The 26,649-nt window shown below is 44.3% G+C and overlaps 1 protein-coding gene across 2 annotated transcripts in view; it reads right to left on the bottom strand.

Annotated features, from left to right (window-relative positions):
• The window catches only part of ULK1 (unc-51 like autophagy activating kinase 1), a 75,474-nt gene that overhangs the window by 26,712 nt on the left and 22,113 nt on the right, over window positions 1-26,649 (bottom strand). For both annotated transcript variants that reach the window (XM_039332337.1, XM_039332336.1), the window contains exons 8-13: window positions 26,430-26,603; window positions 25,930-26,003; window positions 19,417-19,518; window positions 10,070-10,128; window positions 5,406-5,488; window positions 4,624-4,674 (exon numbers count right to left, since the gene is read on the bottom strand). In XM_039332337.1, coding sequence (XP_039188271.1) covers window positions 4,624-4,674; window positions 5,406-5,488; window positions 10,070-10,128; window positions 19,417-19,518; window positions 25,930-26,003; window positions 26,430-26,603 — 543 coding nt within the window. The remainder of the gene's footprint in view (window positions 1-4,623; window positions 4,675-5,405; window positions 5,489-10,069; window positions 10,129-19,416; window positions 19,519-25,929; window positions 26,004-26,429; window positions 26,604-26,649) is intronic.

Below are 26,649 nucleotides of genomic sequence, written 5' to 3'. Positions count from 1 at the left end.
AGATTTGAAGGGTCTATCCTGGCTTGTATCATCTTCACCAAGTCCATCAACCAGATTCTTTCTCCAAATTCTGAGCACTTTTTAGCTGGAGATCTTGGACCAAGGACACCAATGTCTGCTCTGAGCAATGGTGGACATCTCAAGTGCCATGAAAAGAAATGCAGAAATGTTCCATGTAGAAGCCGTTTGGGACAAGGAACGGCTTCAAGAGGCATCTACATGAGGAGATGACCCGGTCCATTTATTCAGTCACTGTCACTCTTCAATACTACCTTCCAAGGATCTGACAGTCCAAGCCACCTTCTTTCTTGAAATTATCTCCTTGGTACCTAAATCAAAGTTGACTCCCTCATCCTCTTCCCAAGAGGTTAAGTTCCTAAATGGACACCACGGTGTTTCGCATCCCGAACAGCTGTCACATGTTAAGCTGTGCTGTCAGTAACACGGATTTGTTGATCTGTGCCTAACTGGCAGTGTTTGTGCAGCTTACCACGGTCTTCCCGTAAGCCCACATCCCTGTCAACTCCTGAAAGATGGAGGTCAAGCAACTCTTTTCTGCTGTCTTTCGCACTGTAGCATTGCTTCCTTGGGACAGTATGACTTTGACTCCCGAACTATACTCAGACATGGGACGGACGTGACTTGGGAAGCAACGGGACCACCAACAGTTGCTGGTGCCGACGTTTTCGAGAACCCATGTCCCTAGACCTCTGGGTTGAGGATGCTGGAGACAGTGGCTGCATCACAGGAATCCGTTTCCAGTTGTTGCAAGTGTGAGTTTGTGCCTTTAGCGGAGTGACACTCCGTAGATCTTCAGAGGTAGTTGGTAAAGAAGGGAATGAAGGCCAAGTCAAGAAGATCCTTGCTGGCTTGTCTGAAGATATCTGTTGGCTTGCCCGCTGTAGATTGGGAGCAGATGGTGGCCCCGACTGAGGATTCTTCTGGGCTGTTGTCAACGAAGGCTTGGGTTGAGAAGGTCTTACTTGGCCAACAAATGTCTCCGGCCTGGTCGTAACCCTTGTCCGCGATGGAGGAACCACTGGGATAGGAGGATCTGCTAACCTCTGAACACCCTTGGAACGGGAATATGCTTTCTGCTTTGGAGAATGACCGCCTTTCTCTGTCCTACAAGCCCAAGGGGTTCCTACTGGTGAAGGCAAGGACCGAGAAGGCTTGGAGATCACCCTAAACCAGGAGAACTTTTTTCTGCCCGCAGGAGTGACACCTGAGTGCAGTTAAAGATGAGGGATTCAATATTGAAAGAAATGGTGATACGGAAAGCATTCGCAACTCCTACTTTACCACCTTAATTTTCCTAGATGTATCTAGCACCCTTAAAAACTCTCCTTTATTGACACCCGCTGAAAGAAAGCAGCTGAAAAGTCCCCACTATAATAATAATAATAATAATAATAATAATAATAATAATAATAATAATAATAATAATAATAATAATAATAATAATAATAATAAAATAATAATAATTTTTTAAAAACCAGAAATAAAAAAAACAGGATTGTCTGATCCTTCATCCTGTATATCTCCTGCTGGTTGCAAGCAGCATCTTGATTCAGGCTTTGTTTAAACCACGGTTTGTTCAACAAGCCAGTGAAAATCAGGAAACAGAGCCAATTAATTATTTCTAAACCACCTGGCATCCTTGAGGATTGGGGCGGTGGAAAGATCACCCAAATAAATTTACAAAAATAAAAGCAATCGCCCTAATGCAACCGATCCCTGATTTTCATCTTTTGGTTTGTAAGCCAAGCTGCAGCATTTAATTTCCCATTTCATTACCTTAATTTAATACTATTCATTTATACATGCATAAAGACATCTGCACCCCAAAGAAACCAATGTCTATCCCTAGACCAGCAAACCATGATTTCAAGCAAGGGTTTCTTGGGGAGGCTAAATAAATGTGGGACTAGAACGGGATTAGGCCACGTTGTGCTAATTCTGTGTCTAGTGGAATAACCCAGAATATTACTCATTTCGTAAGAACTGAATCCCGAAACTGAAGATATCAACCAGCCTTTTCCCAAATTAGTCTACTCTTCAAACTGAGCTCAGCCTGTCTCAACATTTTGGACCACATAACCTCTATGCCCCAGCTGGAGGGCTATGAAAAGATTTGTCCTTCTCCTCTCTCCTGAGACTAAAAAAATGGAATGGGTTGAACCATTTCAAGGTTGCATGGAGTCCTCGGATCACACTAAGTTATGTTTACTTAATCAAGTCCTGTCAATGGAGGACAAATATTCTAAGGCAGGACTTCCCAATCTCACGCAACTTGCTAAGCCGAGACGAAGCCAATCACGCCATGTGACATGTGAACCTGGCCATTACACGTTCTGCGCAGGTGAAGGCCACCTAAGACTTTTAGCAGAAGGAAAATCACGTCAACCCTTTAGAGGTAGGGGGCTGCAGACCAAAATAATTTGGTTTGCAATATTCCCCCAGGTTAAACCTTTGCAATATTTCCCCAGGTTAAATATTCGTTAACATCTTTTTTTTAATCGCTTGGTGGAGAAATCTCCCAGAAGTCCTTCCTACAACTTAGTGCCTTTAATCTCCTTCCGGTTCTGGAAAAAACGGTTGCACATTGGGGCTTCTGAAGCTCTCTCCTTCCTCTCCAGCAGGTGAATGTCCGTCCAGTTTAAGCATACCTTATCATCCATTATGTCAGCCCCGGGTGACAAAAAAGGGAGTGAAAAAGTAGACACGCCAGCTATAAATCAAAAAAATGTCTCCTACAGCAGGTTTCAAGGACAACACAACCGAAGTAACTTTGCAGGAGATTACGGTGACCTCATCAAGAAGCTACGGCAAGAAAGATGTTTATATTTTGGAGAGACAATAAAATTATCAGGTTTTAGAGCAGAGGTCTCCCAGACCGGAAAGTGCGTGGTTGTGTGTGTTGCCTGCATCCCATGGATGGAGCTTTGCTTGTTTGTTTGTGCGGACCGGTTGCTGGCATTAGGCAGCCCGGTACTGGTCCACGGACCAGGAGTTGGAGACCCTTATTTTAGAGCACTGAAAACAGGAGCTATCTACCCAGTCTTCGGGAGACACAGATGTTGCTGACCAGCATAAATGAAAAGGCTCTTTCCCAAAATTTAAGAAAGTGAAATCACTTTATAGACCTATAACTAGAAAATTGGAACTTAGTTCTGTTTACTTGTCAATCAGAACTGGGGTTTTTTATCTTAAGCAGGCATGTCCGACCCAGAGTCCATGGAACAAATGAGTCCTGGACAGCTAGTTATGTGGCCCCACAAGATAATACAAAATATATAAATAAAGGAAGATGATGATGATGAAGGTGGTAATGCTGATGCTGTTAATAATAATAATAATAATAATAATAATAATAATAATAATGATGATGATGATGATGATAATAGAAAGACTGTGGCAAAAGCAAGCAAGGGTAGTATCAATAGTAATAGGCACCTTGGGTGCAATCCCAAAACAACTGGAGCACCACTTCGACACCATCATTGGCATTGACAAATTTGCCATTAGTCAATTGCAAAAGGCGGCCTTACTAGGAACTGCTTCCATCCTGCAATGAGATCTGTAATACCATCAAACATCCACATCTGCCTATCCCAGGTCCTTGGTGAGGACTCGATAGGTAAACAAAATGCCAAATCCAGTCTGAACATCTGGCTGACTGTGCGATGATCCATAATAATAATAAGTTGGAAGGGACCTTGGAGGTCTTCTAGTCCAACCCCCTGCTCAGGCAGGAAACCCTATACCATTTCAGACAAATGGCTGTCCAGTCTCTTCTTAAAAACCTCCAGTGTTGTTCTTGACTTATGACCAGAATCATAAGTCAATTACTGTTGCTTAGCGAGGCATTTGTTAAGTGAATTTTGTCCCATTTTATGACCTCTCCTGTCCGTCTACCCTGCCACCCTTGTTAAATGAATTACTGCAGTTAATTGTTAAGTGACTCTGGCTTCCCCCCCATTGACTTTGCTTGTCAGCAGGTCCCAAAAGAAGACCACGTGACTCCGGAACACTGCAGCCGTCATAAATACGAGTCAGTTGCCAAGTTTCTGATCACGTGACCATGGGGAGGCTGCAACGGAAGCGTGGAAAATGGCCCTAACTTTTTTTTGCTGCCGTTGCAACTTTGAACAGTCACTAAATTAACTGTTGTAAGCCGACGACTACCTGTATTTATATACATTAACTTCTTGATATATTTTATATGCGGTCCAAGGCAGTTTCTCGTCATTCAGTGCGGCCACCACAATCTTAAAACATTCAAATGCAAGAGGCAGTATTTAGTCCTAATAACAGCCAGTCTTGCCAATCCATAAAAAAGCAAAAATGTAATGTTTTAATGCCGTAAGCTGCCCGGATTTGTGTTGTTATGAGATGGGCAGCAAATAAATTCAATCAATCAATCAATGAATAAAATCTCCTCTAGTAACTATTAGCAGATTGGAAAAGGCCGTTTCCCTTAACACCCTGAAACGCAACAATCTCAAAGGGAAAACAAGGAAAGGGTACTAAGGCTCCCCTTGCTGAATTCGCTCTGCACATGCCTGTGTGCCGTGCAGTTACGCATCAACCCAGAAAGAAAAAAACATGAAAGGGACTTACATTTTTTCATAGAAGCGCTAGAATCCAGGAAAGGGTGGTGGAAAAATTCATCTAAAAAAAATAAATCAATCAAGAATAAAAACACTTGAAGTTGAATGACATTTCAGCGGTGGTCAGATCTGGAGAATGCTAGGGAAATTTGGAGAGAGGAGTTGCTCGGACATTACCCCTGAATTGTATCTGAAGAGGGATGAGGGAAGAAAGGAGAGGAGAGAGAAAAGAGTGAAGGAGGGGAGAAGGAAGTAGGAAGGTTGGAGGAGAAGAGGAGAAAGGGGAGGAGAGTGGTGAAGGAAAGAGAAGAGGAGAGGAAGAAGAGGGAAGTAGGGAAGAGAAGAAAGGGAGAAAGAAGGTAGAGAAGAAGGAGTGTGGATACAGTGAAAGGGGAAATGGGCGAGCAACACCAAAAGTCATGTGTATGTATTTATTTCATTTTATTAAAAGTATCTTATATATGAATGTAAAAAGAATGTATGTTAACATCTGATAAATATCACGGTATATGCATGGGGGAGAGTTTGGAAAAATAAAAAATTAAAATAAAAATCTGGAGAATGCTGCAGGTTACGTTTCAATATTAAATTGAAAAAAAAAAACCAAACACAGATTTCTTTTAAACAACAACAACAACAATAATAAACACTCGTTCTGAATCATAAGTTGGATTTGCGATGTGATTTCAGTTTGTTTTTGAAAGGAAAAGAAAGAGAGGTTAAGAAACACAAAACTAACTGGCTATCCAGGTTTCCCCTGTTGGATTTAAACGATGTGCAAACGCTTCTTACCAAAATCCATGCGGTCTTTGTAATTTCGTTCCAAGAGCCCTAAAAGAAGTTGTCTCAGATGGGCAGAGGTTTCCCTTGGGATGCTTAAAAACAAAACAAACAGGGGGAAAAAAACACATTTTAAAAAGAATGAAGAAAAGCACCTTCGTTGTTAACTTTCGGATCTTCAGATCTTCGGATCTTATGCCTAGCAATGCATTTATGCACAATTCAGACACAAACGCACAATATATGGAGGGCTTTTTTTGTCACAGAACGCCCAGAACGGAGTTCCGGCATCTTTTTTGGGATGGAACCTTGTAGGGTAGGCAAGGCGGGTTGTATGACGTGCGTGAGTTCCGACACCTTTTTTTTTTTAACAAAAAAGCACTGCATATATGCAACATTTTCAGAATGCAGAATAACAGGGAAGGGACCTTGGAGGTCTTCTAGTCCAACCCCCTGCTCAAGCAGGAGATTCTTCTCTTTCTCTTTCTCTCTTTTTTCTCTTTCTCATTCTCCTTCTGTTTCTCCTCCTCCTCCTCCTCCTCCCCCTCTTCCTCCTTCTCCTCTTCCTCCACATATCAGAATAACAGAATTGGAAGGGACCTTGGAGGTCTTCTAGTCCAACGCCCGGCTCAAGCAGGAGACCCTATGCCATTCCAGACAAGTTTAGTCTCTTCTTGAAAAACTCCAGGGATGGAGCACCCGCAACTTCTAAATGTTGATGATTTGTTCTCATTGTCAGGAAATTCTAGATTGGATCTCTCTTGGATAAGTTTCCATCTGTTACTTCTTGTCCTGCCCTCAGGTGCTTTGGAGAAGAGATGACAACAACCTTCCTCAATATTGGAAGACTCTCTCTCTGTGTGTCTGTTTGTCTGTCTGTCTGACTGTCTCTCTGTCTCTCTTTGTGTGTCTGTCTCTCTCTGTGTGTGTCTGTCTCTGTCTCTCTGTCTCTCTCTGTCTGTCTCTTTGTCTCTTTCTGTCTCTCTTTGTGTGTCTGTCTCTCTCTGTGTGTGTCTGTCTCTGTCTCTCTGTCTCTGTCTCTCTCTGTCTGTCTCTGTCTCTCTCTTTGTCTGTCTGTCTCTCTCTCTGTCTCTCTCTCTCTCTGTCTCTCTTTTTTTTCTCTGTCTGTCTGTCTGTCTGTCTCTCTGCGTGTGTCTTTGTGTGTGCATGCAGTTTGTGTGTTTATAGATTTGCTTTACAAAGGGAAATTACCCAATAAAGCAAGGCTGCCAGGTGCCCCCATCCCTGCAGGTTTTTCAAGAAGAGATTGGACAGACTTTTCTCCAGAATGGTCTAGGGTCTCTGTTTGAGTACGGGGGGTTGGACTAGAAGACCTCCAAGGTCCCTTCCAACTCTCTATTCCCGTCCAGACAAATGGATGGCATTTGCCACAAAACACAGCTGGCTGTTTTGGAAAAGCCGGATTCGGCACCAGCATCACAGCAGCCAGCCATTTCAGTCTTTGAAACCTAACCTCTCCAAGATCTGGCTGGATTTGATCCCTTGCAAAGGTCTCCCCCCCCCCTTCAGTTCCAAGCAGTCGCCTTCTGCCATTCACAAATGACAGTGTTTAACCGGGGTGGTAATTTTGGGTGTGTGTGTGGATGTCCCCTGGATTTTCTATCTCCCTTCCTCTCTCTTGCAGGGAAATCAAAGAGTCGGGAAACACAGGGTAAACAATCGGCCCCCCTCCCCAACTAGCTGGATGCAAAACAGAAGCCTTCTCCCACGTCTTTTGCAGTATCTTTTCAAAATCCTGGGAATTTCTAGGAAATCTGCCTTCTGGGCAGTTCCTGGAATACAGACAGCAGCTACCCAACTGTTTGTCAAGTTGCCCCCCCTCCCCACTTAACAAGGAGGGATTGTCGTTACAGTTGAAGGAGAAGACGTTTGCAGAAGGGGGTGTGAAAGAGCTCACAAATCTCAAATTTTGCAACCACACGCAACACAATCCTGGTCTTCAGATGATCCTCGAATGCCTTTTGGGTATAACCCAGCCTGCACAAAGATCTTTTGCCTAGCTGGGGGTGTTTCTATCTTAATTAATTCTGCTTTTTAAAAAAATAAAATAAAATAAAAAAGACTAATTCTCCTATCGTTTAGCTGCTCTCCTTTCCTTTGCTCCGAAGTCTTTAGACAAAACCGCAACGGTTTTCTTTCTTCCCGGCACCTTTATAGTGCAAACGTCTACAGGGAATCCTCATTCAGCCACCGCAATGGGACCAGCGACTCCGTCGTTAAGCGAAGTGGTCGCTCAATGAAACTGCAACCTTCCCTTGTGATCTTAACTTCAGCTTTGCTTTGCTTTATGCACCTGCAGAAGTTGTCGAAGTAAGTTCGGGTGGCAGCATTGCATTTTTTCATCGCTTTCATAAATCCGAACGGTCACTAAAAGAGGCAGCCGCTACATGAGGACTACCTGTACCGCCGTCAAGGTTTTATTTAATAACAAGATTTTTAAAAATAGCAAAACAGATTCCCGATCATCTCTCCTACCTGAGATTGCATGTTTGTTCAAATCACAGATTTGCAAGCAGAAAAAAATAAATAAATCTCCAATTCAACTGCTTAAGGGGATATTAAACAAGTTACCCAACTTTTGATCTGATTTATGAGGTGGGGGGGATGAGTAACTCCAGCCTCCGCCCCCCCTTTTGCAAATGACCTAAAGGCCACTGAAGATCGTTCACAGGTTGCTTGCCTAAATTTTGGATCCATCTTGACAGCCCCGTCAAAGCTCCCCACCCTGAAGGTTTTTAATCTGATCAAAAGACAAAAAAAAAAAAACGATTAAGAGGGCAAGCCAATTAACTAGGCTTAATGTCCTTTACTTTCTTTCAAATGAAATGGAAACATCACTGGAATCAAATCAAATTAAATCCAAGTTGGGGTTTTGGCCAGCCCTGACTTCCTTTTTGGCCTGTAGCCAACAGCATGCTATTACAAGGCCAGCAAAGTCATTCCTGCTGGCTTGGCCTGCATCATCTAGCACAGTGTTTAGAACATAGAAAAATTAGAGGCGGAAGGGACTTTGGAGGTCTTCTAGTCCAACCCCAGCTCAAGCATGCCATTTCAGTCCAGTCTCTTCTCGAAAGCCTCCAGCAATAATAATAATAATAAAGTTGGAAGGGACCTTGGAGGTCATCTAGTCCAACCCCCTGTTCAGGCAGGAAACCCTATACCATTTCAGACAAATGGCTGTCCAGTCTCTTCTTAAAAACTTCCAGTGTTGGAGCATTCACCACTTCTGGAGGCAGGTTGTTCCACTGGTTAATTGTTCTCACTTTCAGGAAGTTTCTCCTTAGTTCTAGGTTGCTTCTCTCCTTGATGAGTTTCCATCCGTTGCTTCTTGTCCTGCCTTCCGGCGCCTTGGAAAATAGCTTGACTTCCTCTTCTTTGGGGCAGACCCCGAGAAATTGGAATTCTGGAGGCAAGTTGTTCCACTGGTTTATTTGTTCTCGGTGTCAGGAAAATTCCCTTTAGTTCTAGGTTGCTTCTGTCCTTGATAAATTCCATTTCTTGTCTTGCCTTTTGGTGCTTTGGAAAATAGTTTGACCCCCCCCCCTTCTTTGTGGCAGCCCCTCAAATATTGGAATACTGTTATCACGTCTCCCCTAGTCCTTCTTTTCATTAGACTGGACATACCCAATTCTTGGTTTTCAACCTTAGCGTTGTTAAGATGCATGAATGGACTGCAACTTCCAGAATTCCCAAGCCAGCACCTTGGCTGGGGAACTTTGGGAGTTGAAGTCCCCCCATCTTAACCCAGAGTTACTTTGCGGTGAAATGGGCATCAAGCAAACTGAATAGATAAATAATATAAAATCTTAAAGCCTGCTGGCTAGGTTTTTCTGGAGTTGAAGTCTTCCTGTCTTAAAGCATGCCAACTGGGGAATTCTGGGAGTTGAAGTCAACCCGTCTTAAAACATGCCGGCTGGGGAATTCTGGGAGCTGAAGTCCACCCATCTGAAAGCATGCCAGCTGGGGAATTCTGGGAGCTGAAATCCATCCATCTTAACCTTGCTCAGGTTGAGAAACACTGCTCTGGCATACGAACCTGCCCCCTAGGACTTCTCAACCCAGCCTAGTTGCAACAAACCACAACTCGACGCTAAAGGTGAACGCTGACAACTCCTTCCACAAATTTCCTTTTTCTGGAACTCCTGTTTCCTCAAAGAGCGATATACAGGCTCGCCACCCAACTGCAACCCTTTTAAGGCAAGCCCAGTAAAATGGGCCATCGAGAACTTGGGAGCAATGCTTGTTCTTACATTTAGTTTGGGTTGGGAAGAAAGGAAGAAAAATAAAACCCGAGGAGCTTGGGACGCTTGGCCGAAGTGAGTGGCTCTGGCAGAGATTTGGGATCCTCGCTTCCCCACCCTGCCTGTTCTCCCCACCCCGCTGCTTAAAATATTTAGACCCGGCAAGGTCAGCCGAGGTAACCAAGTCAGCCGAGGTAACCAAGCTGGCGTGCCGGTTGCCGAGATCCGTCATTCCTAGCTAGAGAGCAGAAAAGGCCAGTTGCCAAGGGGTTGCTAAACCCGTCGGCAGAGCACATGAGGGGACAGGTGCCGCCTGAAAACACAACAAGGAACAGGCGGTGCAGAGGGGAACGAGGGAGGGAGGGAGGGAGGGAGGGGGAGGTGAAAAAAAGGCCAGCCGGCTGGGAGACTTACTTTGGCAGGAGCGTCTTGTTTTTCTCATAGAAGAGACGCAGGTCTTGAGGACTGCTGGCCTGCCCAGGGAGGGAAAGGAGAGGGTTAGTAAAGATGGACTCATTGCTTGGTTGCGATGCAAGGCTTCGGTAGCCAAAAATCAGCCTATCCATCCTGAGGGGTCCATCACCAGCCTCTGGGGAGAGGTCACTGAGGGATTTGGGGAGGATGAAATGAGATGGTGGTGGGCATTCACCCCTGTCCTTCACAATATTCTATCTATCTATCTATCTATCTATCTATCTATCTATCTATCTATCTATCTATCTATCTATCTATCTATCTATCTACCTACCTACCTACCTACCTACCCATCCATCCATCCATCCATCCATCCATCCATCCATCCATCCATCCATCTATCCAACCACCCAATCAGTCTGTCTGTCTCTCTCTCTCTCTCTCTCATCTATTATCTCTATCATCTATTATCTCTCTCTATCATTTACCTATCCAACCACCCAATCTCTGGGGGGGGGGGTGAGAGAGAGAGCAAATAATGTTCTCTATTTGCACGTTATTTATCCCACAGTCTGATCTTATCCCATTGTATTTGTAATAGTTGTTTGCAACTTTTCTATTGCAGGACGTTACAACATGGCTTGTAGCTGCAATCTCTCTCCTTCTCTCTCTCTCTCTCTCTCCAACCCAATCCATCTATCCATCTATCTATCTATCTATCTATCTATCTATCTATCTATCTATCTATCTATCAACTTACGATCACAATTGGGATGAGAATCTCCATGGTTAAGCAAGACAGAGGCTTCACAAACTTTTTGCCATGATTGTTAAGCAAAATTGTTAAGCAAATCAACTTCCCCCCACTGATATTGGTTGTCAAAGCCGGTTGGGAAGACCACAAATGGTGATCACCAGACACCGGATGCTACCACCATCGTAAATCCATGCCAGTTGCCAGTGCCTATGTTTTGATCATGTGACCATGAGAATGCTTTCAGGGTTGTAAACGGGTGTACTGGTTGTAAGTGTGAGTACTGGTTATAAGTCACTTTTTAAAGTGCTGTTGTAACTTTGAATGGTCTCTAAACAAATGGATTATCTGTAATATTTATCCGGTCGACAACCAGCAAAATTTCAAAGAACGAAACAGAACAGCCACACAGGGAAGCAAACAGATACAATAATATACTAAACGTTAGCAAAATAAACCAGCGATTATAACTTTTGCTAGTGTGTTACTATGTGAGTACAGTTATTTATTTATCCAGATGATAAACCTAAAACAGGAAGAGGTCTAGAATAAAAACAGAAACAATGTGTCCCCTACAGTTAGTAGTTAAAATACAAAAAATTCAGCTGCTGTACACACGATTTATGATTTTACATCCTGAAGAAGATTCATGTAAAATTGATCTCGCCTTCCATGGAATTTATCTGCCTCTCGCAATATTGACATTGGCGTGTTTGGTCTCCAGCACATCCTGAACCAAAATCCCACAAAATGCTGGCCTTAGAAATGGCGACTTGTTTGTAAGGACCACCGTTTGCAACACTTCCTGTAATAATTCTGGGGTGCCCTTTCTTTCCCAAAGCTTCTTCTTGTGCCATATCCGTTATCGGACGTTGGCGATCATGTTGGCGATCTTGTTTTTATCTGCAGCCGCACGAAAAAGGGCTGCTGAGTTTTGTCCAAACCAATCCGTTAGATCAGTGGTTCTCAACCTTTCTAATGCCGCAACCCCATAATACAGTTCCCCATGTTGTGGTGACCCCCAACCACTTATACATCACCGGGTGCCAGGGGCATGGCCAAAGAAAAGGGGGAAAAATGGTGGACAGCCTTGTTTGGCGACCCCCGTGAAATGGTCGTTCGACCCCAAATGGGGTCCCGACCCACAGGTTGAGAACCACTGCGTTAGATTCTGGCAAATTGAATCAAGCTTTGCTAATAGATTATTTCTCTCCCTCCCTCCCTCCCTCCTTCTCTCTCTCTCTCCCTCTGTGTGTATGTGTGGTGTGTGTGTGTGTGTGTGTGTGTGTGTGTGTGTGTGCATGCGCATGCCTGCACGTACACCTTAAAGTCAATGTTGACTCTTGGCAACTACCTGGACGGATCCCTGACGTTTTCTTGGCAACGTTTTTCAGAAGTGGTTTGCCATTGCTTCCTTCCTAAGGGCTGAGGCAGGGTGACTGGCCCAAAGTCACCCAACTCAGTTTGTTTCTAAGGCAGGACTAGAATTCAGAGTCTCCTGGTTTCCTCCCTGTTGCCTTCACCATTACACCAAACAGGCCCTCCTAGACCTTCTAACATCTTATTAGAAGGACTTGTTGTACCTTCCAAGATGTTATTATAGCCGTTGGCCCACCGATAGACCTTATAATAGATGATATTTATTATTATAAATCAGCCTGGAACTTTGTGCTTAACAGATGCAATTTGACTGAGCTCGGTTTCGAGAAACGATCAGGACAAGATGCCATAATAAGCCTCTGATCAGCTTCATAGCTAGGTCTAGGTTTATTTTACCCACGCATGCACCTGGCCTGTTTAGTGACGTGCACCGTTGGCATCTGGCTTAAAAATAAGATGTTTGCAACACAAGTAGAGGAAGGAGACGGCAGTGTGATCCATTGGGGGCAACGCTGAATGCTGTGGGTGGGGCGAGCTCAAGGTCTCCCCCTCCTCCTTTGGCTCAGAAGGAAAGTGGGCCAAATGACAGATTCCAGAAGGTCCAGCATCTCTCATCTGCTTGCAAGAAAATGGCTCTCACAGATCAGCTCTCCTTCAGCTGTGCGGCCTTGGAATCTGTTCCCCAAATAAAGTGATAGGAAAAGCAGGTGGCCCCAGAGAGCATTAAAAACCACTTATGAAGCACGTGAAGAAGCCCAGGCAAAACAGCAAAAGGGCAGGAAGGAAATAGTCCCAAACTCTAGACCGGTGTTTTTCAAGCTTTTAAGAGGAGTGGACTTCAACTCCCATAATCCCCCATTGACCAAAACCATTGTAACCAATGATATGGATAGGATGGTGGAGCCTGAATTTGGGAAGACCACAGAACAGATCTCTCTTTTCACTCCTTTAACCACCTAGTTGGGATATTAACAGAGGGATAGAATCAAGATCACGTGAAGTGTGAATACCACTTTATAATGCCTTGGTAAGGCCACATCCAGTTTTGGTCACCACGATGTAAAAAAGACGTTGAGACTCTAGAAAGAGTGCAGAGAAGAGCAACAAAGATGATTAGGGGACTGGAGGCTAAAACTTACAGGGAACGGTTGCTGGAATTGGGTCTGTCTAGTTTAATGAAGAGAAGGATGAGGGGGGACATGATAACTGTGTTCTAATATCTCAGGGGTTGCCACAAAGAAGAAGGAGTCAAGCTATTCTCCAAAGCGCCTGAAGGCAGGACAAGAAGCAACGGATGGAAACTAAGCAAGGAGAGAAGCAACCTAGAACTAAGGAGAAACTTCCTGACAGTGAGAACAATTAATCAGTGGAATGGCTTGCCACTAGAAGTTGTGGGTGCTCTAACACTGGACGTTTTTAAGAAGAGATTGGACAGCTATTTGTCTGGAATGGCATGGGGTCTCCTGCCTGAGCAGGGGGTTGGACTAGAAGATCTCCAAGGTCCTTTCCCACTATTTTATTCCGTTATGTCTTGGTTGCTCCTAGGATTTCTGAGCAACCTTTGGCCAAGCTGGTGGAGACTTCAAAGAATCCCATTTCCAGGATACCAAGAGGGCAGCCAGGTTGGGCATAGGCAGCCAGGACACTTACAACGTCTCCGTCTCCTGCCAGACCCAAAATACATATTCAAGTTGGCCAGAAAGAACTGCTGAACCAGCAGCCTGAAGAGCACCAGTGAGCAAAACATAGGAAACACACGGCTTCCATACGTCATGTGGACAGCTTTAAAAAAAAAGGCAGCAATCTCTTTGCAGTTGGCTTTTTACACGATTCAAAGTGAGCTTCCTCTCCCAACAGGTTAGACTTGAAACAAGGAGACGGGCATCCAAGCATCCAGAATTTTCAGATCAGCAGATTTTTAGGGTAGAAAAGCCAGAAATTCACTATGAAAAATGTCAACAGCTGCTGAGTTCTATTTATAATGCTGAGTTCTATTTATAATAATTGGCGTTCAAAAGCCTTGCGCCTTTTCCCCCCTGCTCTGTTTAAGCCAGGATGGTGTGCCTGGTTTGGGCTTAGTGGCCAGCTTTGTAAACCATAGTTTTCTTTACTGGTTTGATAGTGTTGAGAGCCCACCCCACTCATGGGGAAGGGAAGAGTTACAACACCTTTCATTATAGAAGCAACCAGAATAAATCAGAAATAGCAAGAACAACCCCAATAATTAATTAAATCCAGTCAAGGGAGATGTCAAAAAAAATGAACAAGGCTTGACATCCCAATGAAATAAAACTCCCTTTAAGTATCTTTTTTTTAACGGTGGGATCTTTATGGATTTGGGGGACTCAAGAGTTCCAAAGGGTTGGGGCCACCACAGAGAAGGCCTGTCATCTCATCCGGGCACCATGGTTTACTCAACAAGCCATGGCTTTGATTTCCAAGCCAGGGAAAGCAAATCCTGTGGCTAGAATGTAGAAGTACCGTTGGAATTTTTACTGTTTATTTGTTATAGTAGAAAGCTCTTGCTTGGGTCTATCTCTAGAAGTGGTTCTCTAAGATGACTGGACTTCAAGTCCCAGAGGGCAGGACCAGAAACAATGGTTGGAAACCGACCAAAGAGAGAAGCAACCTGGAATTAAGGAGAAACTTCCTGATAGTGAGGACAATTAACCAGTGGAACTGCTTGCCTCTGGAAATCGTGGGTGCTCCATTACTGGAGGCTTTTAAGAAAGGACTAGACAGTCACTTGTTTGAGATGGTGTAGGTTCTCCTGCTTGAGTGGGGGGCTGGACTAGAAGACCTCCAAGGTCCCATTCTATTCTATTCTATTCTATTCTATTCTATTCACGATGGCTGCTAGTGTCCCGGGTTCAAGTGAACCCATTTTGTTCCCTTCTGGCAAGTCAAGCCAGGTTAATTTAGCAACCGTATTGCTAACTTCACAACTGCAGTGATTTCCTTAACCACTGTGGCAAGGTCATAAAATGGGGCAAAATTCACCTAACCAATGTTCTCGCTTAGCAACAGAAAATTTGGGCTGAATTGTAGTCGTTCAGTTGAGGACTACCTGTATCAGCTGAATTGGGAAACAGTTGTTTACAACCAGGCGTTTCGAATGAAATGCTGTAGCATTTTGGTCCTGTGCAAGCTCATTTTGCTTTGTGATGTTCTGGCTGCTGTTTAAAATGGACATTTTATGGAGTGTATTTATTCATTGTTTCCACCGGTTGCATGGCATGTGCACTGGGGAACTAACAATGCCATTAAACAAAAAGTATTAAAATAAAACCATTAAAATTACGGGACCTCCCATTAGGAACAATGCCTTTATCTCTACAACTTTATGGAAACTTTTGTTTGCTTTTCCTATGCTGGAACTGCCCATCCTTTTAAAGCCCTCTTGGGTAGGCAACATTTGCATAACATTAAATGGCTTTGGGCAATATAGGCAAATCTGACTGTTTTGAATTTTCCCTTCCTTTTCCCAGGACAGTATTTGAGGTCTGTTTTATTATTACTATTATTATTTTTAAAAGACCAGTTTGCTGGAAGGCAAGGCATTTCTGCATTTTGACAGCTTTCTAAAATTCATCATCTTATCTAATCGGCATTCACCTCTCTCTCTGCAGGACAAAAATGGGTCAGGTTGTTAAGTTCATGGCTTCAGAGGTTGTGTAGATAACAGTGCTGAAGTCAGGCGTGAGTTGATTAAGGGTGGTTGACCTTGATTAGTTTCTTGGAAAGGAGAGCCGGTGGCGCAGCAGTTAAGAGTGCACTACTGCAGGCCACTTTAGCTGACTGTGTTCAGCAGGTCAGCGATTCAAATCTCACCGGCTCAAGGTTGACTCAGCCTTCCATCCTTCCGGGGTAGGTAAAATGAGGACCCAGATTGTTGGGGGCAATGTAAATATATATATATACATTGCTTACTGGTGTACACCGCTTAGAGAGTGCTTGCACTTAAAGCGGTATATAAGTCTCATAAATAAATAAATAAATAAATAAATAAATAAATAAATAAATAAACATCAGAAACATCTCTCAAGACTGTCCCACAAAAATCACAGAAATGGTTAACAGAAACCCACTTTACACAGCTCTGGAGAAAACTTGATGGACATATCCAGAAAGACCCAAAGGATCCCACTTGATTCAAAGGACACTTTTTGGGATCAAGGAAGAATCTAAGTGTCAACAATTCATCCTCTACTAATAGTAACCATGAGAAGATTCTTAAGTCAAGCTGGAGCTTTTCCAAATGCTCAGAGGCGTTCACATACACACAGCTGTGGAGTGTACAAGTGACAAGCATCAACCAGAGAAGTTACAGATTGAGCCCCATCTAAGGAAGCAGCTCTCAAATGTTGCCCTCAAACAAGTTGGTTAGCCACAATGACTTTAGTTGACACCATTAAACCACAAGGAGATGAATGCACACAATATGCTAAGCCATCCACCAGGATTTCATAAACCTGAAGAATAGAAGAATTGAGAGGGATATTGAAAATGATTTAACCTGACCTTCTGCCCGGTGCAGAAATTCACTACACCATCTTCAAAAGCCACTCACCCTATTTAAACATGTCCAATGAAGTCTACATTCTTTGTTTCTTGTCCTGAGCTGGAAGATGTTTGAATAATTCTGCCTCATCTTCTAATCTTCCAGATGCTAGTGGGTTTTACTGAAGTTGAGTGGGGAACATATAAAGAATGGTTGCAGGAATTGGGTATGTCTAGTTTAATGAAAAGAAGGACGAGGCGGTGACATGATAGCAGTGTTCTAATATCTGAGGGGCTGCCCCAAAGAAGAGGGGGTCAAATTATTCTTCAAAGCACCAGAAGGCAGGACAAGAAGCAACAAATGGAAACTCATCAAGGACAGAAGCAACCTGGAACTAAGAAGGAATTTCCTGACAGTGAGAACAATTAACCAGTGGAACGGCTTGCCTCCAGAAGTCGTGGGTGCTCCATCACTGGAGGTTTTTAAGAAGAGATTGGACAATCATTTGTCTAAAATGGTATAGGGTCTCCTGCCTGAGCAGGGGGCTGGACTAGGAGACCCTTCCAACTCTATTATTTTATTCTGTTCTGAAGTCTTCTCCACTCCAGGCTAAACCCATCCAATTCCTTCAGCTGTCCACCTTATCGAGTTTTTCCTGCTAGCCTCTTATCATCTGGGTTGTTCTAAAAGGTCAACTTAACCCCAACACATAGATGGGCTAAGCCAACTTGGGAAGGGCACAAAAATGACATCGAAGTCATCCTTGGAATGTCCTTAGCAGGGTTACACCTTACACCCAAGGACCGGTCAACGGAGAGCATCGGAAACAGATCACAATACCCAAAGGGAAAAAACAGACGATTCCCAAGGAATCTGGTCCTCCCACTTCTACAAATTGACGATTCCCAAGGAATCTGGTCCTCCCACTTCTACAAATTGACAATTCCCAAGGAATCTGGTCCTCCCACTTCTACAAATTGAAACAGAATAAACAGAATCATCTCATTGAACGTAATCCAATTGCTAAAAGGGGGCAGAATGATCTAGAATCAGTTGAAATATTTACACAAAAACACACTCGATTGGGTTATTTATTCAGGAACAACTTCAAAAACTTTCAGTTATCTCCAGAGGGGGACCGAGCCAGTGGCCCTCTGGCTGTGTGAAATCACAACAAGCAAACATTTGCTTAATCTCCAACCCAAAACTCTTTTTCTCTTTCTCTTCCTAGGGCCGAAGATTCAAAAAAAAAAACTCTTAAAAAGTCAGGAAGTGTTAAAGTCTTTCACATTTTAGGAGGCAAATCCTTCGCTCCAAACACAGATCCTGATCTTCTTCTCCAAGCTTCCAATAAAGAACAACCTTAGAACAGCTCATTTAGTGACCATTCAAAGTTACAACAGCACTGGGGAAAAAAAAGAGTCCTATGACCATGTTTCACACTTACGACCCCTGCAGCATCCCCAGTTACATGATCAGAATTCAGACGCTTGGCAACTGACTCGTATTTACGACGGCGCTTTCTGTGACTTTTATCATTTGGGCCTTCCCTCCTGCTCCTTGTACAGACAGTCCCTGACTTACAAGAGTTCATTTAGTGACTGTTTCACAGTTACAACCGCATGGAGGAAAGAGACGACCGTTTTTCGCATTTACGACCACTGTAGCATCCCCTTGGTCACGTGATCAAAATTCAGCTGCTTACATGGCCTCCTTTTTTTCAACCTTCTGAGAAGCAAACTCTATATGGGGAAGTCAGGTTCACTTAACAACTGTAGCGAGACAAGTCGTAAAATGGGGCAGAGTTCAGTTAACAACCGTCTTGCTTAGCAATGGAAATTTTGGGCTCGGTTGTGGTCATAAGTCGAGGTACAGTACCTCCCCTATCTCCGCCACTCAAAGGCATCCGTTTTGCCTTCTTCCTTTATCTCTGTTGGAGATGTCATCCCTCTTCACCAAATTATCCCTCCCACGGTGCAGAATGAGAAGGATCGCCTGGTGGCCTCCTTTTCATCTCTATTCTGCTGCTATTACATATGCAAAAAAAAGTTAAAGCATGCTGCCTGAGGAATTCTGGGAACTGAAGTCCATACATGCTGGGGCGGGGAATTCTGGGCACTGGAAATCCAGCCATCTTAAAGTGGCTGAGTTTGAAAAATACTGATTAATATCAAGCCTGTGTCCATCAGACGCCAAAATTCAGGGCAGCCTGGAAACTGTGCAACAGCAACACACTTAAGAAACTTCCAAAGTCACTGGGATTACATATGTATAGGGCTGATTAATATTTTATTGCTATTAGGATATCTATTGTGTAGTGGAAGAAGAAATAAATGAGATTGGCGCTCAAATGAGGGATGTGAGAGGTTAAGAATTAGAATTGATAATTTCTTTTTTTAAATTTAAACTACTGCAATTGTAAACTGATAAAGTTATAAAACAGGTTTAATAGTAATAGAAATTTAAAATAGAAATGGAATATTTAAATGTATCATGTTACTTGAGGGGAATAGAGAGGGGATAGTGAAATGTATTGAGCTGAGTTGTTTATATATGTCTTTACTTTTGAATGTTTGACCACCCAACCACCACTGTGGGTCCTGAGTACTTTTTCTTAAGAATTTAAAAAAACCAATAAAATGTGTTTAAAAAGAAAAAAAGAAACTCCCAAAGTCAGAGGGGAAATGAACAAAAAAGAACTTTTCACCTTACCTGAAAAGGTGCTTTTCCCGTCAGACACTGGTAAATTATTGTCCCAATGCTCCACAGATCAGCTTTGGCATCATAATGTTGGGACATGATTACTTCCGGGGCCTACAGTGGAAAAAAGGAAGCCCATATGGGTGGTCTGATCCGCTGTGAAGTTACCCCAAACCTGGTGAGCCCCCCACCTCCCCTCCCAGCACAGGATTTGAGAAAGCCGATGGGTTTAAATTTCTTTGCAAATTAAAACTGGGTAGTAATGAAAGGGAGGGAAAAAAGCTATGCTATAACTGGGTCAGAGTCTACTTTAATGAGGAAAGAAAACCCAGAATTTAACCACGCACGCACGGGAAAAAAATCAAAATCAAAATCAAAATCAACCCCCTCTACCTTATCTCTTGGTCAGCTAAAGCTGCAAAAAAAATATGAAAGATTCAAGCATGCACTCGAGGCAACTCAACAGCCTCGTCTTCATTCGGCTGGCCAAATAAGTCATTGGCCTCCAGCCAACCCAGGAGAAAACTGCCAACACCTTTGTGTCAAAAACAAAGAATGAAGTGTGCATGTAAACATTTGAACCAAGCAGCCTTTACCAGCTGCCAAACAAGTTAGAATCACGACCTGCCTTGCCAAAACATTCTGCTAAACTCGTAACCGGCGGCACTCAAAAGTAAAATTTTATTAAAAAAAAAAAAAGTTTGCTTTTCTTGTTCAAGCATGTCAACTGGGGGGGGGGACGGGGACCTCCCCCCCCCACCTGCTCTGCTTTCAACCACAGGCCTGCAAGGTAGGTTAAGTGGACTCACTGGGAAAGAAGGTGGAAAGCTGAGCTCTTTGACTGCAGGGCTTAAAACAGAGGCTGGAAGGACAGATTTTTCAGAGATAAAATAGAATAGAGCTGGAAGGGACCTTGGAGGTCTTCTAGTCCAGCCCCCCACTCAGGCAGGAGAACCTATACTGTCTCAGATAAGTGAACGCCCAGTCTCTTCTTAAAAACCTCCAATGATGGAGCACCCACAACTTCTGGTGGCAAGCTGTTCCACTGGTTGATTGTCCGCACTGTCAGGAAGTTTCTCCTTAATTCCAGGTTGCTTGCTTCCTTCCTTCCTTCCTTCCTTCCTTCCTTCCTTCCTTCCTTCCTTCCTTCCCTTCCCTTCCCTTCCCTTCCCTTCCCTTCCCTCTCTCCCTCCCTCCATGATTTCTGGTGGCAAGCTGTTCCACTGGTTGATTGTCCACACTGTCAGGAAGTTTCTCCTTAATTCCAGGTTACTGGAAGACTGTTATCCTGTCTCCCCTATTTCTTCTTTTCTTTAGACTAGCCAGACCCAGGTCCCGCAGCCGTTCTTCGTCTGGTTTGGTCTCCAGGACTTCGATCATCTTAGTTGCTCTTCTCTGATTTTTTTCCCCAAACTCTCAACATCTTTTTTGTGATAGGGTGACCAAAATTGGCCGCAGTATTCCAGATCTTTGAGAGAGCCCTTGTCCTGAACAGTGGGGTGGACTACGTGATCTCGTAAGATACCGTCTGGTTCCACGATTAGCATTCTAAAGGAAAAATGGGGGCCAACCCATTGTGACCCCCTATTCGTTGTTTCATGCCATCTCTTTCCCCTTAAGTGCAAAAGGCCCGTCTTAAATTTCGTGCCTTCCATTTAAACCGCCCCCCCACGTAACAGCCCACAATCCATTTGCCAATTATATCCCCGTCACATAACACAACATACAGGTCGTCCTCAATTTACAACTGTTTATTTAGTGACCGTTTGAAGTTACAACGGCACTGAATAAGGTGACTTACGCCCATTTTTCACCGTTAACGACCATTTCAGCATCCCCACGGTCACGTGGTCAAAATTCGGACGCTTGGCAACTGACTCCTATTTACGATGGTCGCAGCGTCCCGGGGGGGTCATGTGATCCCCTTTTACGACCATCTGACAAGCAAAGTCAACGGAGGAAGCCAGATCCGCTTAACAACCGTGTTGCTAACTTAACAACGGCAGCGATTCACTTAACAACTCTGGCAGGAATGGTCGTAAAATGAGGGTAGAACCCACTTGGCAACTGTCTGCACTTAGCCACAGAAATTAGTCAAGGACTATCTGTATTTAAAACCTGCTGGTCTCCCCCCCCCCCACACACACACATACCAAGCTTTGTGTTAAAAATATAACACTGCACAGCATCTCATTTTGTTATATCGAGAGATTAATAACTCTGCCCTCTCTGGCTTTGCTTGCAAGCAAGCAAACAAACGAACGACCAACTCCACACCTGCAGCCTCCATAGCAGATATATGCACAGGAAGGCATTGTGTCCTGTGGGCGAAGTCACCAACCAACACAAAAACGCAACGCCCCGAGCCTAGCAGAATGCCAAAAAGAAAAAAGAAGAAAAAGGAGTAATGACACTGTCAGCTTCAGAATGCTGATGGCCCTGCTAGCTGCTGGGTGTGTTTGATTCCAGCCAGTAAACTGAAGGGAAAACAGCTCCCAGTTCCTTCGTTTTGACCCCGCCCAGATTCATAAGGGCCAGCCTTACCAGGTAGACCCAACAGGAAGCATGCCCAGGTGAGCTAGTTGGACTTGCAAAGCTACATTAAGAGAAGCTTACAAATCCGAAAGTAAAATTTTCCTGCCGTCGCCTTTACAGCTGGACCAAGTTGGGAGGGTGCCTTCCGAGCATCTTTCTCCACCCATTATGCAGCTCTGGGCTACGCTGTCTCTTATCTGGCCATTCCCTAGCATCTCCCAAGGTCTTTCTCACATGCCATTACAGCTGTCTCCTGTGCAGGATGAGACACTAGAGAGAGCCCCTCCCAAGTCTCATGCCCCACCCATTATGCAGCCCTGGGCTAGGCTGTCCCTCATCGGATTATTCTATAGGCACCGCTTCTTCCCTCCTTCTCCCAAGGTCTTTCTCACAAGCATTACAGCCACCTCTTTTACAGCCTGAGAAACTAGGGAGGGTGCCTTCCGAGCGTCTTTCTCCACCCATTGTTCAGCTCTGGGCTACGCTGTCTCTTATCTGGCCAGTCCCTAGCATCTCCCAACGTCTTTCTCACGTGCCATTACAGCTGTCTCCTTTGCAGGATGAGACACTAGAGCGAGCCCCTCCCAAGTCTCATGCCCCACCCATTATGCAGCCCTGGGCTAGGATGTCCCTTATCGGATTATTCTATAGGCAGCGCTTCTTCCCTCCTTCTCACAAGGTCTTTCTCATACACTATTACAGCCCCCCTACTATACTGGTTGACTTCTTTGTAGTATTTTAGATCCTGGTCAAAGATCAGCCTCTCGCTTTTTCTCCTCTCCTCCTCCTCCTCCTCTGGGGGGGGGGGAAACGGGGCTTCTAATGTCAGATTCTCTCTTTTTCCACTCTGAAGACTTCCCCAAAGAACCCCAGGCCATGTGTTGCAACAGCCCTGCAGGCAGTCTGGCCAGTGTCTCAGTTCAGAGGAGGTGCTAAGGAACTTGTTCAACTTTCCGACCTGTACAGTACATTCTATTTCAAGACCATAAAACATCGGAACAAAGGGTGAAGGCCAGCGTCACGTAAGAACAGGAGGAGGAACTCCAGCGTTGGATCAGACCAAGAGAGGCCACCTTATCGTGTCATGCCATGGCAGTCAAAGGCATCCCACAGCTCACAAGAAAGGACAGGGCAAGTGGTATTTAAGGCTGGGCTTCTCTCAACCAGAAGATCATCAACAGCCATTGACTACTCCCAACTTAACAGTTTAGTGCGGGGGTAGGCAACCTTGGCTCTTTTATGACCCATGGACCTCAACTTCCTGAGCCAGCATGGCTCAGCTTGGAAACCTCTCCCTTTCCCCTCAGCATGGCTGGCTCAGGAATTCTGGGAGTTGAAGTCTATGAGTCATCAAAGAGCCAAGGCTGCCTATCCCTGGCTTAGTGTCTGTAATAGAAAGAGTGCAGAGAAGAGCAACAAAGATGATCAGGGGACTGGAGTCTAAAGCATATAAGGAAAGGCTGCTGGAATTGGGTATGTCTAGTTTAACGAAGGACGAGGGGGGACATGATACTAGTGCTCCAATATCTCAGGGGCTGCCCCAAAGAAGAGGGAGTCAAGCTATTCTCCAAAGTGCCTGAAGGCAGGACAAGAAGCAACGGGTGGAAACTCATCAAGGAGAGAAGCAACCTAGAACTAAGGAGAACCTTCCTGACAGTGAGAACGATTAACCAGTGGAACAACCTGCCTCCAGAAGCGGTGAATGCTCCAACACTGGAAGTTTTTAAGAAGAGACTGGACAGCATTTGTCCGAAATGGTATAGGGTTTCCTGCCTGAGCAGGGGGTTGGACTAGATGACCTCCAAGGTCCCTTCCAACTTTATTATTATTATTATTATTATTATTATTATTATTATTATTATTATTATTATTATTACTACTACTACTACTACTATTATTATTATTACTATTATTAAAAGGATATTATTTGCCTCCAGTCTGAATCAGACACTCCACTACTCACTTCTTACACTTGCTTCCTCTTGCTTGCTGGGTGACTCCTGCTAGGAAGAACTCATGTACTGGATGCAGAACAACAGACCCTATATGCTATTTAAAGCTCTTGTGTGTGTCTGTTTGTAACCTTCAATTAGGCAAAACGGTGTGTCACAGAGCAACCATTTTTGAATCAACATGCTTCAGACGGGCTAACTTATGGAAGGCTCCCAAATCAGGGACCCCTGACTCCCATCGGACTGAAATTTGGCAACGTTGTGGGTGCTTCAGTGCTACCCCTCAGCTGCAAGTTGGTCATTTCCAATGCTGCCTGCCAGCTTCCTACAAGGGAGATCAACGGGGGAAGCTGGCAGAAAGTCAGAAATCACCCTGGCTCACTTGGTCCTTATCAAATACTAACCTCCCCCAACCCCCACGATATGAATATATAGCCTGCTCTCCCCCCCCTCCCCATTTCAGAGCATTACGCAGATCTCTTTTATAACTTAGACCAGGCCAAATCCTAGAAGCCTGGCATTCTGACAAATCAGCCATCAACAGGCACATAGACATTAACAACCTCTACAGACTATGCAAAAGACACAGCTAGCCCAAAAGAGAGAAAAAACTCCAGTACCTCTCCACCAGTAATCAGCACTCGGATCAGATTAACTCCAAGGTCAACCTCAGACCAACCATCAAGTAAGCAGTACCCCAATCAAGAAGCTGCTAAAGAGCCATTAGTAAACAGCCCAACCAAGAATCCCTAAGACCCCCTTACCCACCCACCCATAAACCGACAGCAAACAGCATCCCTTAATAAAGCACTGATGTTATTATCTAGTTGGGGTAATGAAACGTCTGCCAGAAAACCAGCAAGCTGAGAGAGGACCCAGGACCCCATAGTCTTCCTTCCTTCCTTCCTTCCTTCCTTCCTTCCTTCCTTCCTTCCTTCCTTCCTAGACCTTCCTTCCTTCTTTCCTTCTTAGTCCCCCCTTTCTTTCTTTTTCTTTCTTTCTTTCTTCTTTCCTTCCTTTCTCCCTCCCTCCCTCCCTCCCTCCCCCTCTCCATAAATTCCATTTTCTTCTAGCACTGATGATGTTCCCTAGTTAGGGTAATGAAACGTCTGCCAGAAAACAAGCAAGCTGAGAGAGCACCAAGGAGCCCATAGTCTTCTTTCCTTCCTTCCTTCCTTCCTTCCTTCCTTCCTTCCTTCCTTCCTTCCCCCCTCCCTCCCTTCTTAGCCCTTCCTTCCTCCTTCCTTCTTTTCTTCTTAACCTCCCTTCCTTCCTTCCTTCCTCCCTCCCTCCCTCCCTCCCTCCCTCCTCCTCTCCATAAATTCCACTTTCTTCTAGCACTGATGATGTTCCCTAGTTAGGGTAATGAAACGTCTGCCAGAAAACAAGCAAGCTGAGAGAGCACCAAGGACCCCATAGTCAGTTCTTCCTTCCTTCCTTCCTTCCTTCCTTCCTTCCTTCCTTCCTTCCTTCCTTCCTTCCTTCCTTCCTTCCCTCCCTCCATAAATTCCACTTCCTTCTAACACTGATGATGTAACCTAATTAATGAAACATCTGCCAGAAAACAAGCACACTCAGAGAACACCAAGGACCCCTCACAGTTGCACAACTGATCAATAACACTCTTATCTATATCACGCCATTTCCTAGGTAAACAAACAGCCTGCTCACCCTTTTTTAGGTCCTCAAAATACGGAGTACAAACCTTGGGATGGAAGACTATGTGGCTTTGTGTATGTGATCTCGGACCCAATAACGGAGAAAGGGACACAACAGCACAATCAAGGGAGTCCATTCAAAGACTGTAACCACTTCCTTTCCCAGGTTAAATGTCAGCTGGCCTCAGCAAGCATCGCTAAATATAAAAAGTTGTTCTCCTTATCCGACCCAATCTCAGCATCCTTTACTGTGGTGTCTTTTTTATTTTTATTTTTGACCAATAGAAACAGCAACAATTTGTAGCGCTTTCCGAGTTTTTCGACTCTTAAAACCAATTTGGCAAAAAACAAAAACACAAATAAAGAGAGCTGTCCCTTACCATGTACATGGGTGACCCGCATAGCGTCGCTGCCATCATATTATTCTGTAGGTACCGTGCAAATCCAAAATCAGCTACACAAAGAAGCAAATAGGGGAATGGGGAAGAGACAGGGAGAAAAAATTACAGTTGGCTTTGGCAAAAAACATTCAATATGAAAAGCTGTTTTCCTCCACCCTCCCCATCCCTGCTTTCTCTGGTGCTGTTTTTTTTTTTTTTAAATGGATAAAAGCAGTAACAACCGTAACCACATTTTTTAAGATTATTGTGATTAGGAAAAGCTGGGAGACTCCTATTAACAAACTCATATTCTTCCACTGGGGGTTGCAAACCCAAATCCTGCTTCCTAGAGATCAAAATCTGCTGAAATCAATGGGCTTTACGATCCCTCCCACCCCCACAAAGAAAAACAACAGCAACACACAAACAGGACTAAAATCTTAGTACAAAATTTCTCTCTCTTGTTGTGTTAGAATTTCATAGCGTCATTTCCCACTTACCAATCTTGATCCGGATGTTATTGGGGTTTGACTTTTTCCCGCCCGTGAAAGAAAGCAGAATATTCTGAGGCTTGAGATCTCTGTGGATGATGCCTTTGCTGTGCAGAACTCTCATGGCACCTGCAATTTGCTGGAAAAAGAGACGGATCGTGTCTTCGCTCAGCGTTCTCATACCTGTGGAAAGAAAGTGGGGGGGGAAAACAGCGGTGAAATTTGCTGA

The sequence above is a fragment of the Crotalus tigris genome, unplaced genomic scaffold (assembly GCF_016545835.1).
Source record: "Crotalus tigris isolate CLP2741 ecotype Arizona unplaced genomic scaffold, ASM1654583v1 scf7180000024461.2689607, whole genome shotgun sequence".
Classification (NCBI taxonomy): domain Eukaryota; kingdom Metazoa; phylum Chordata; class Lepidosauria; order Squamata; family Viperidae; genus Crotalus; species Crotalus tigris.
This window is presented reverse-complemented; position numbering and strand designations above follow the sequence as displayed.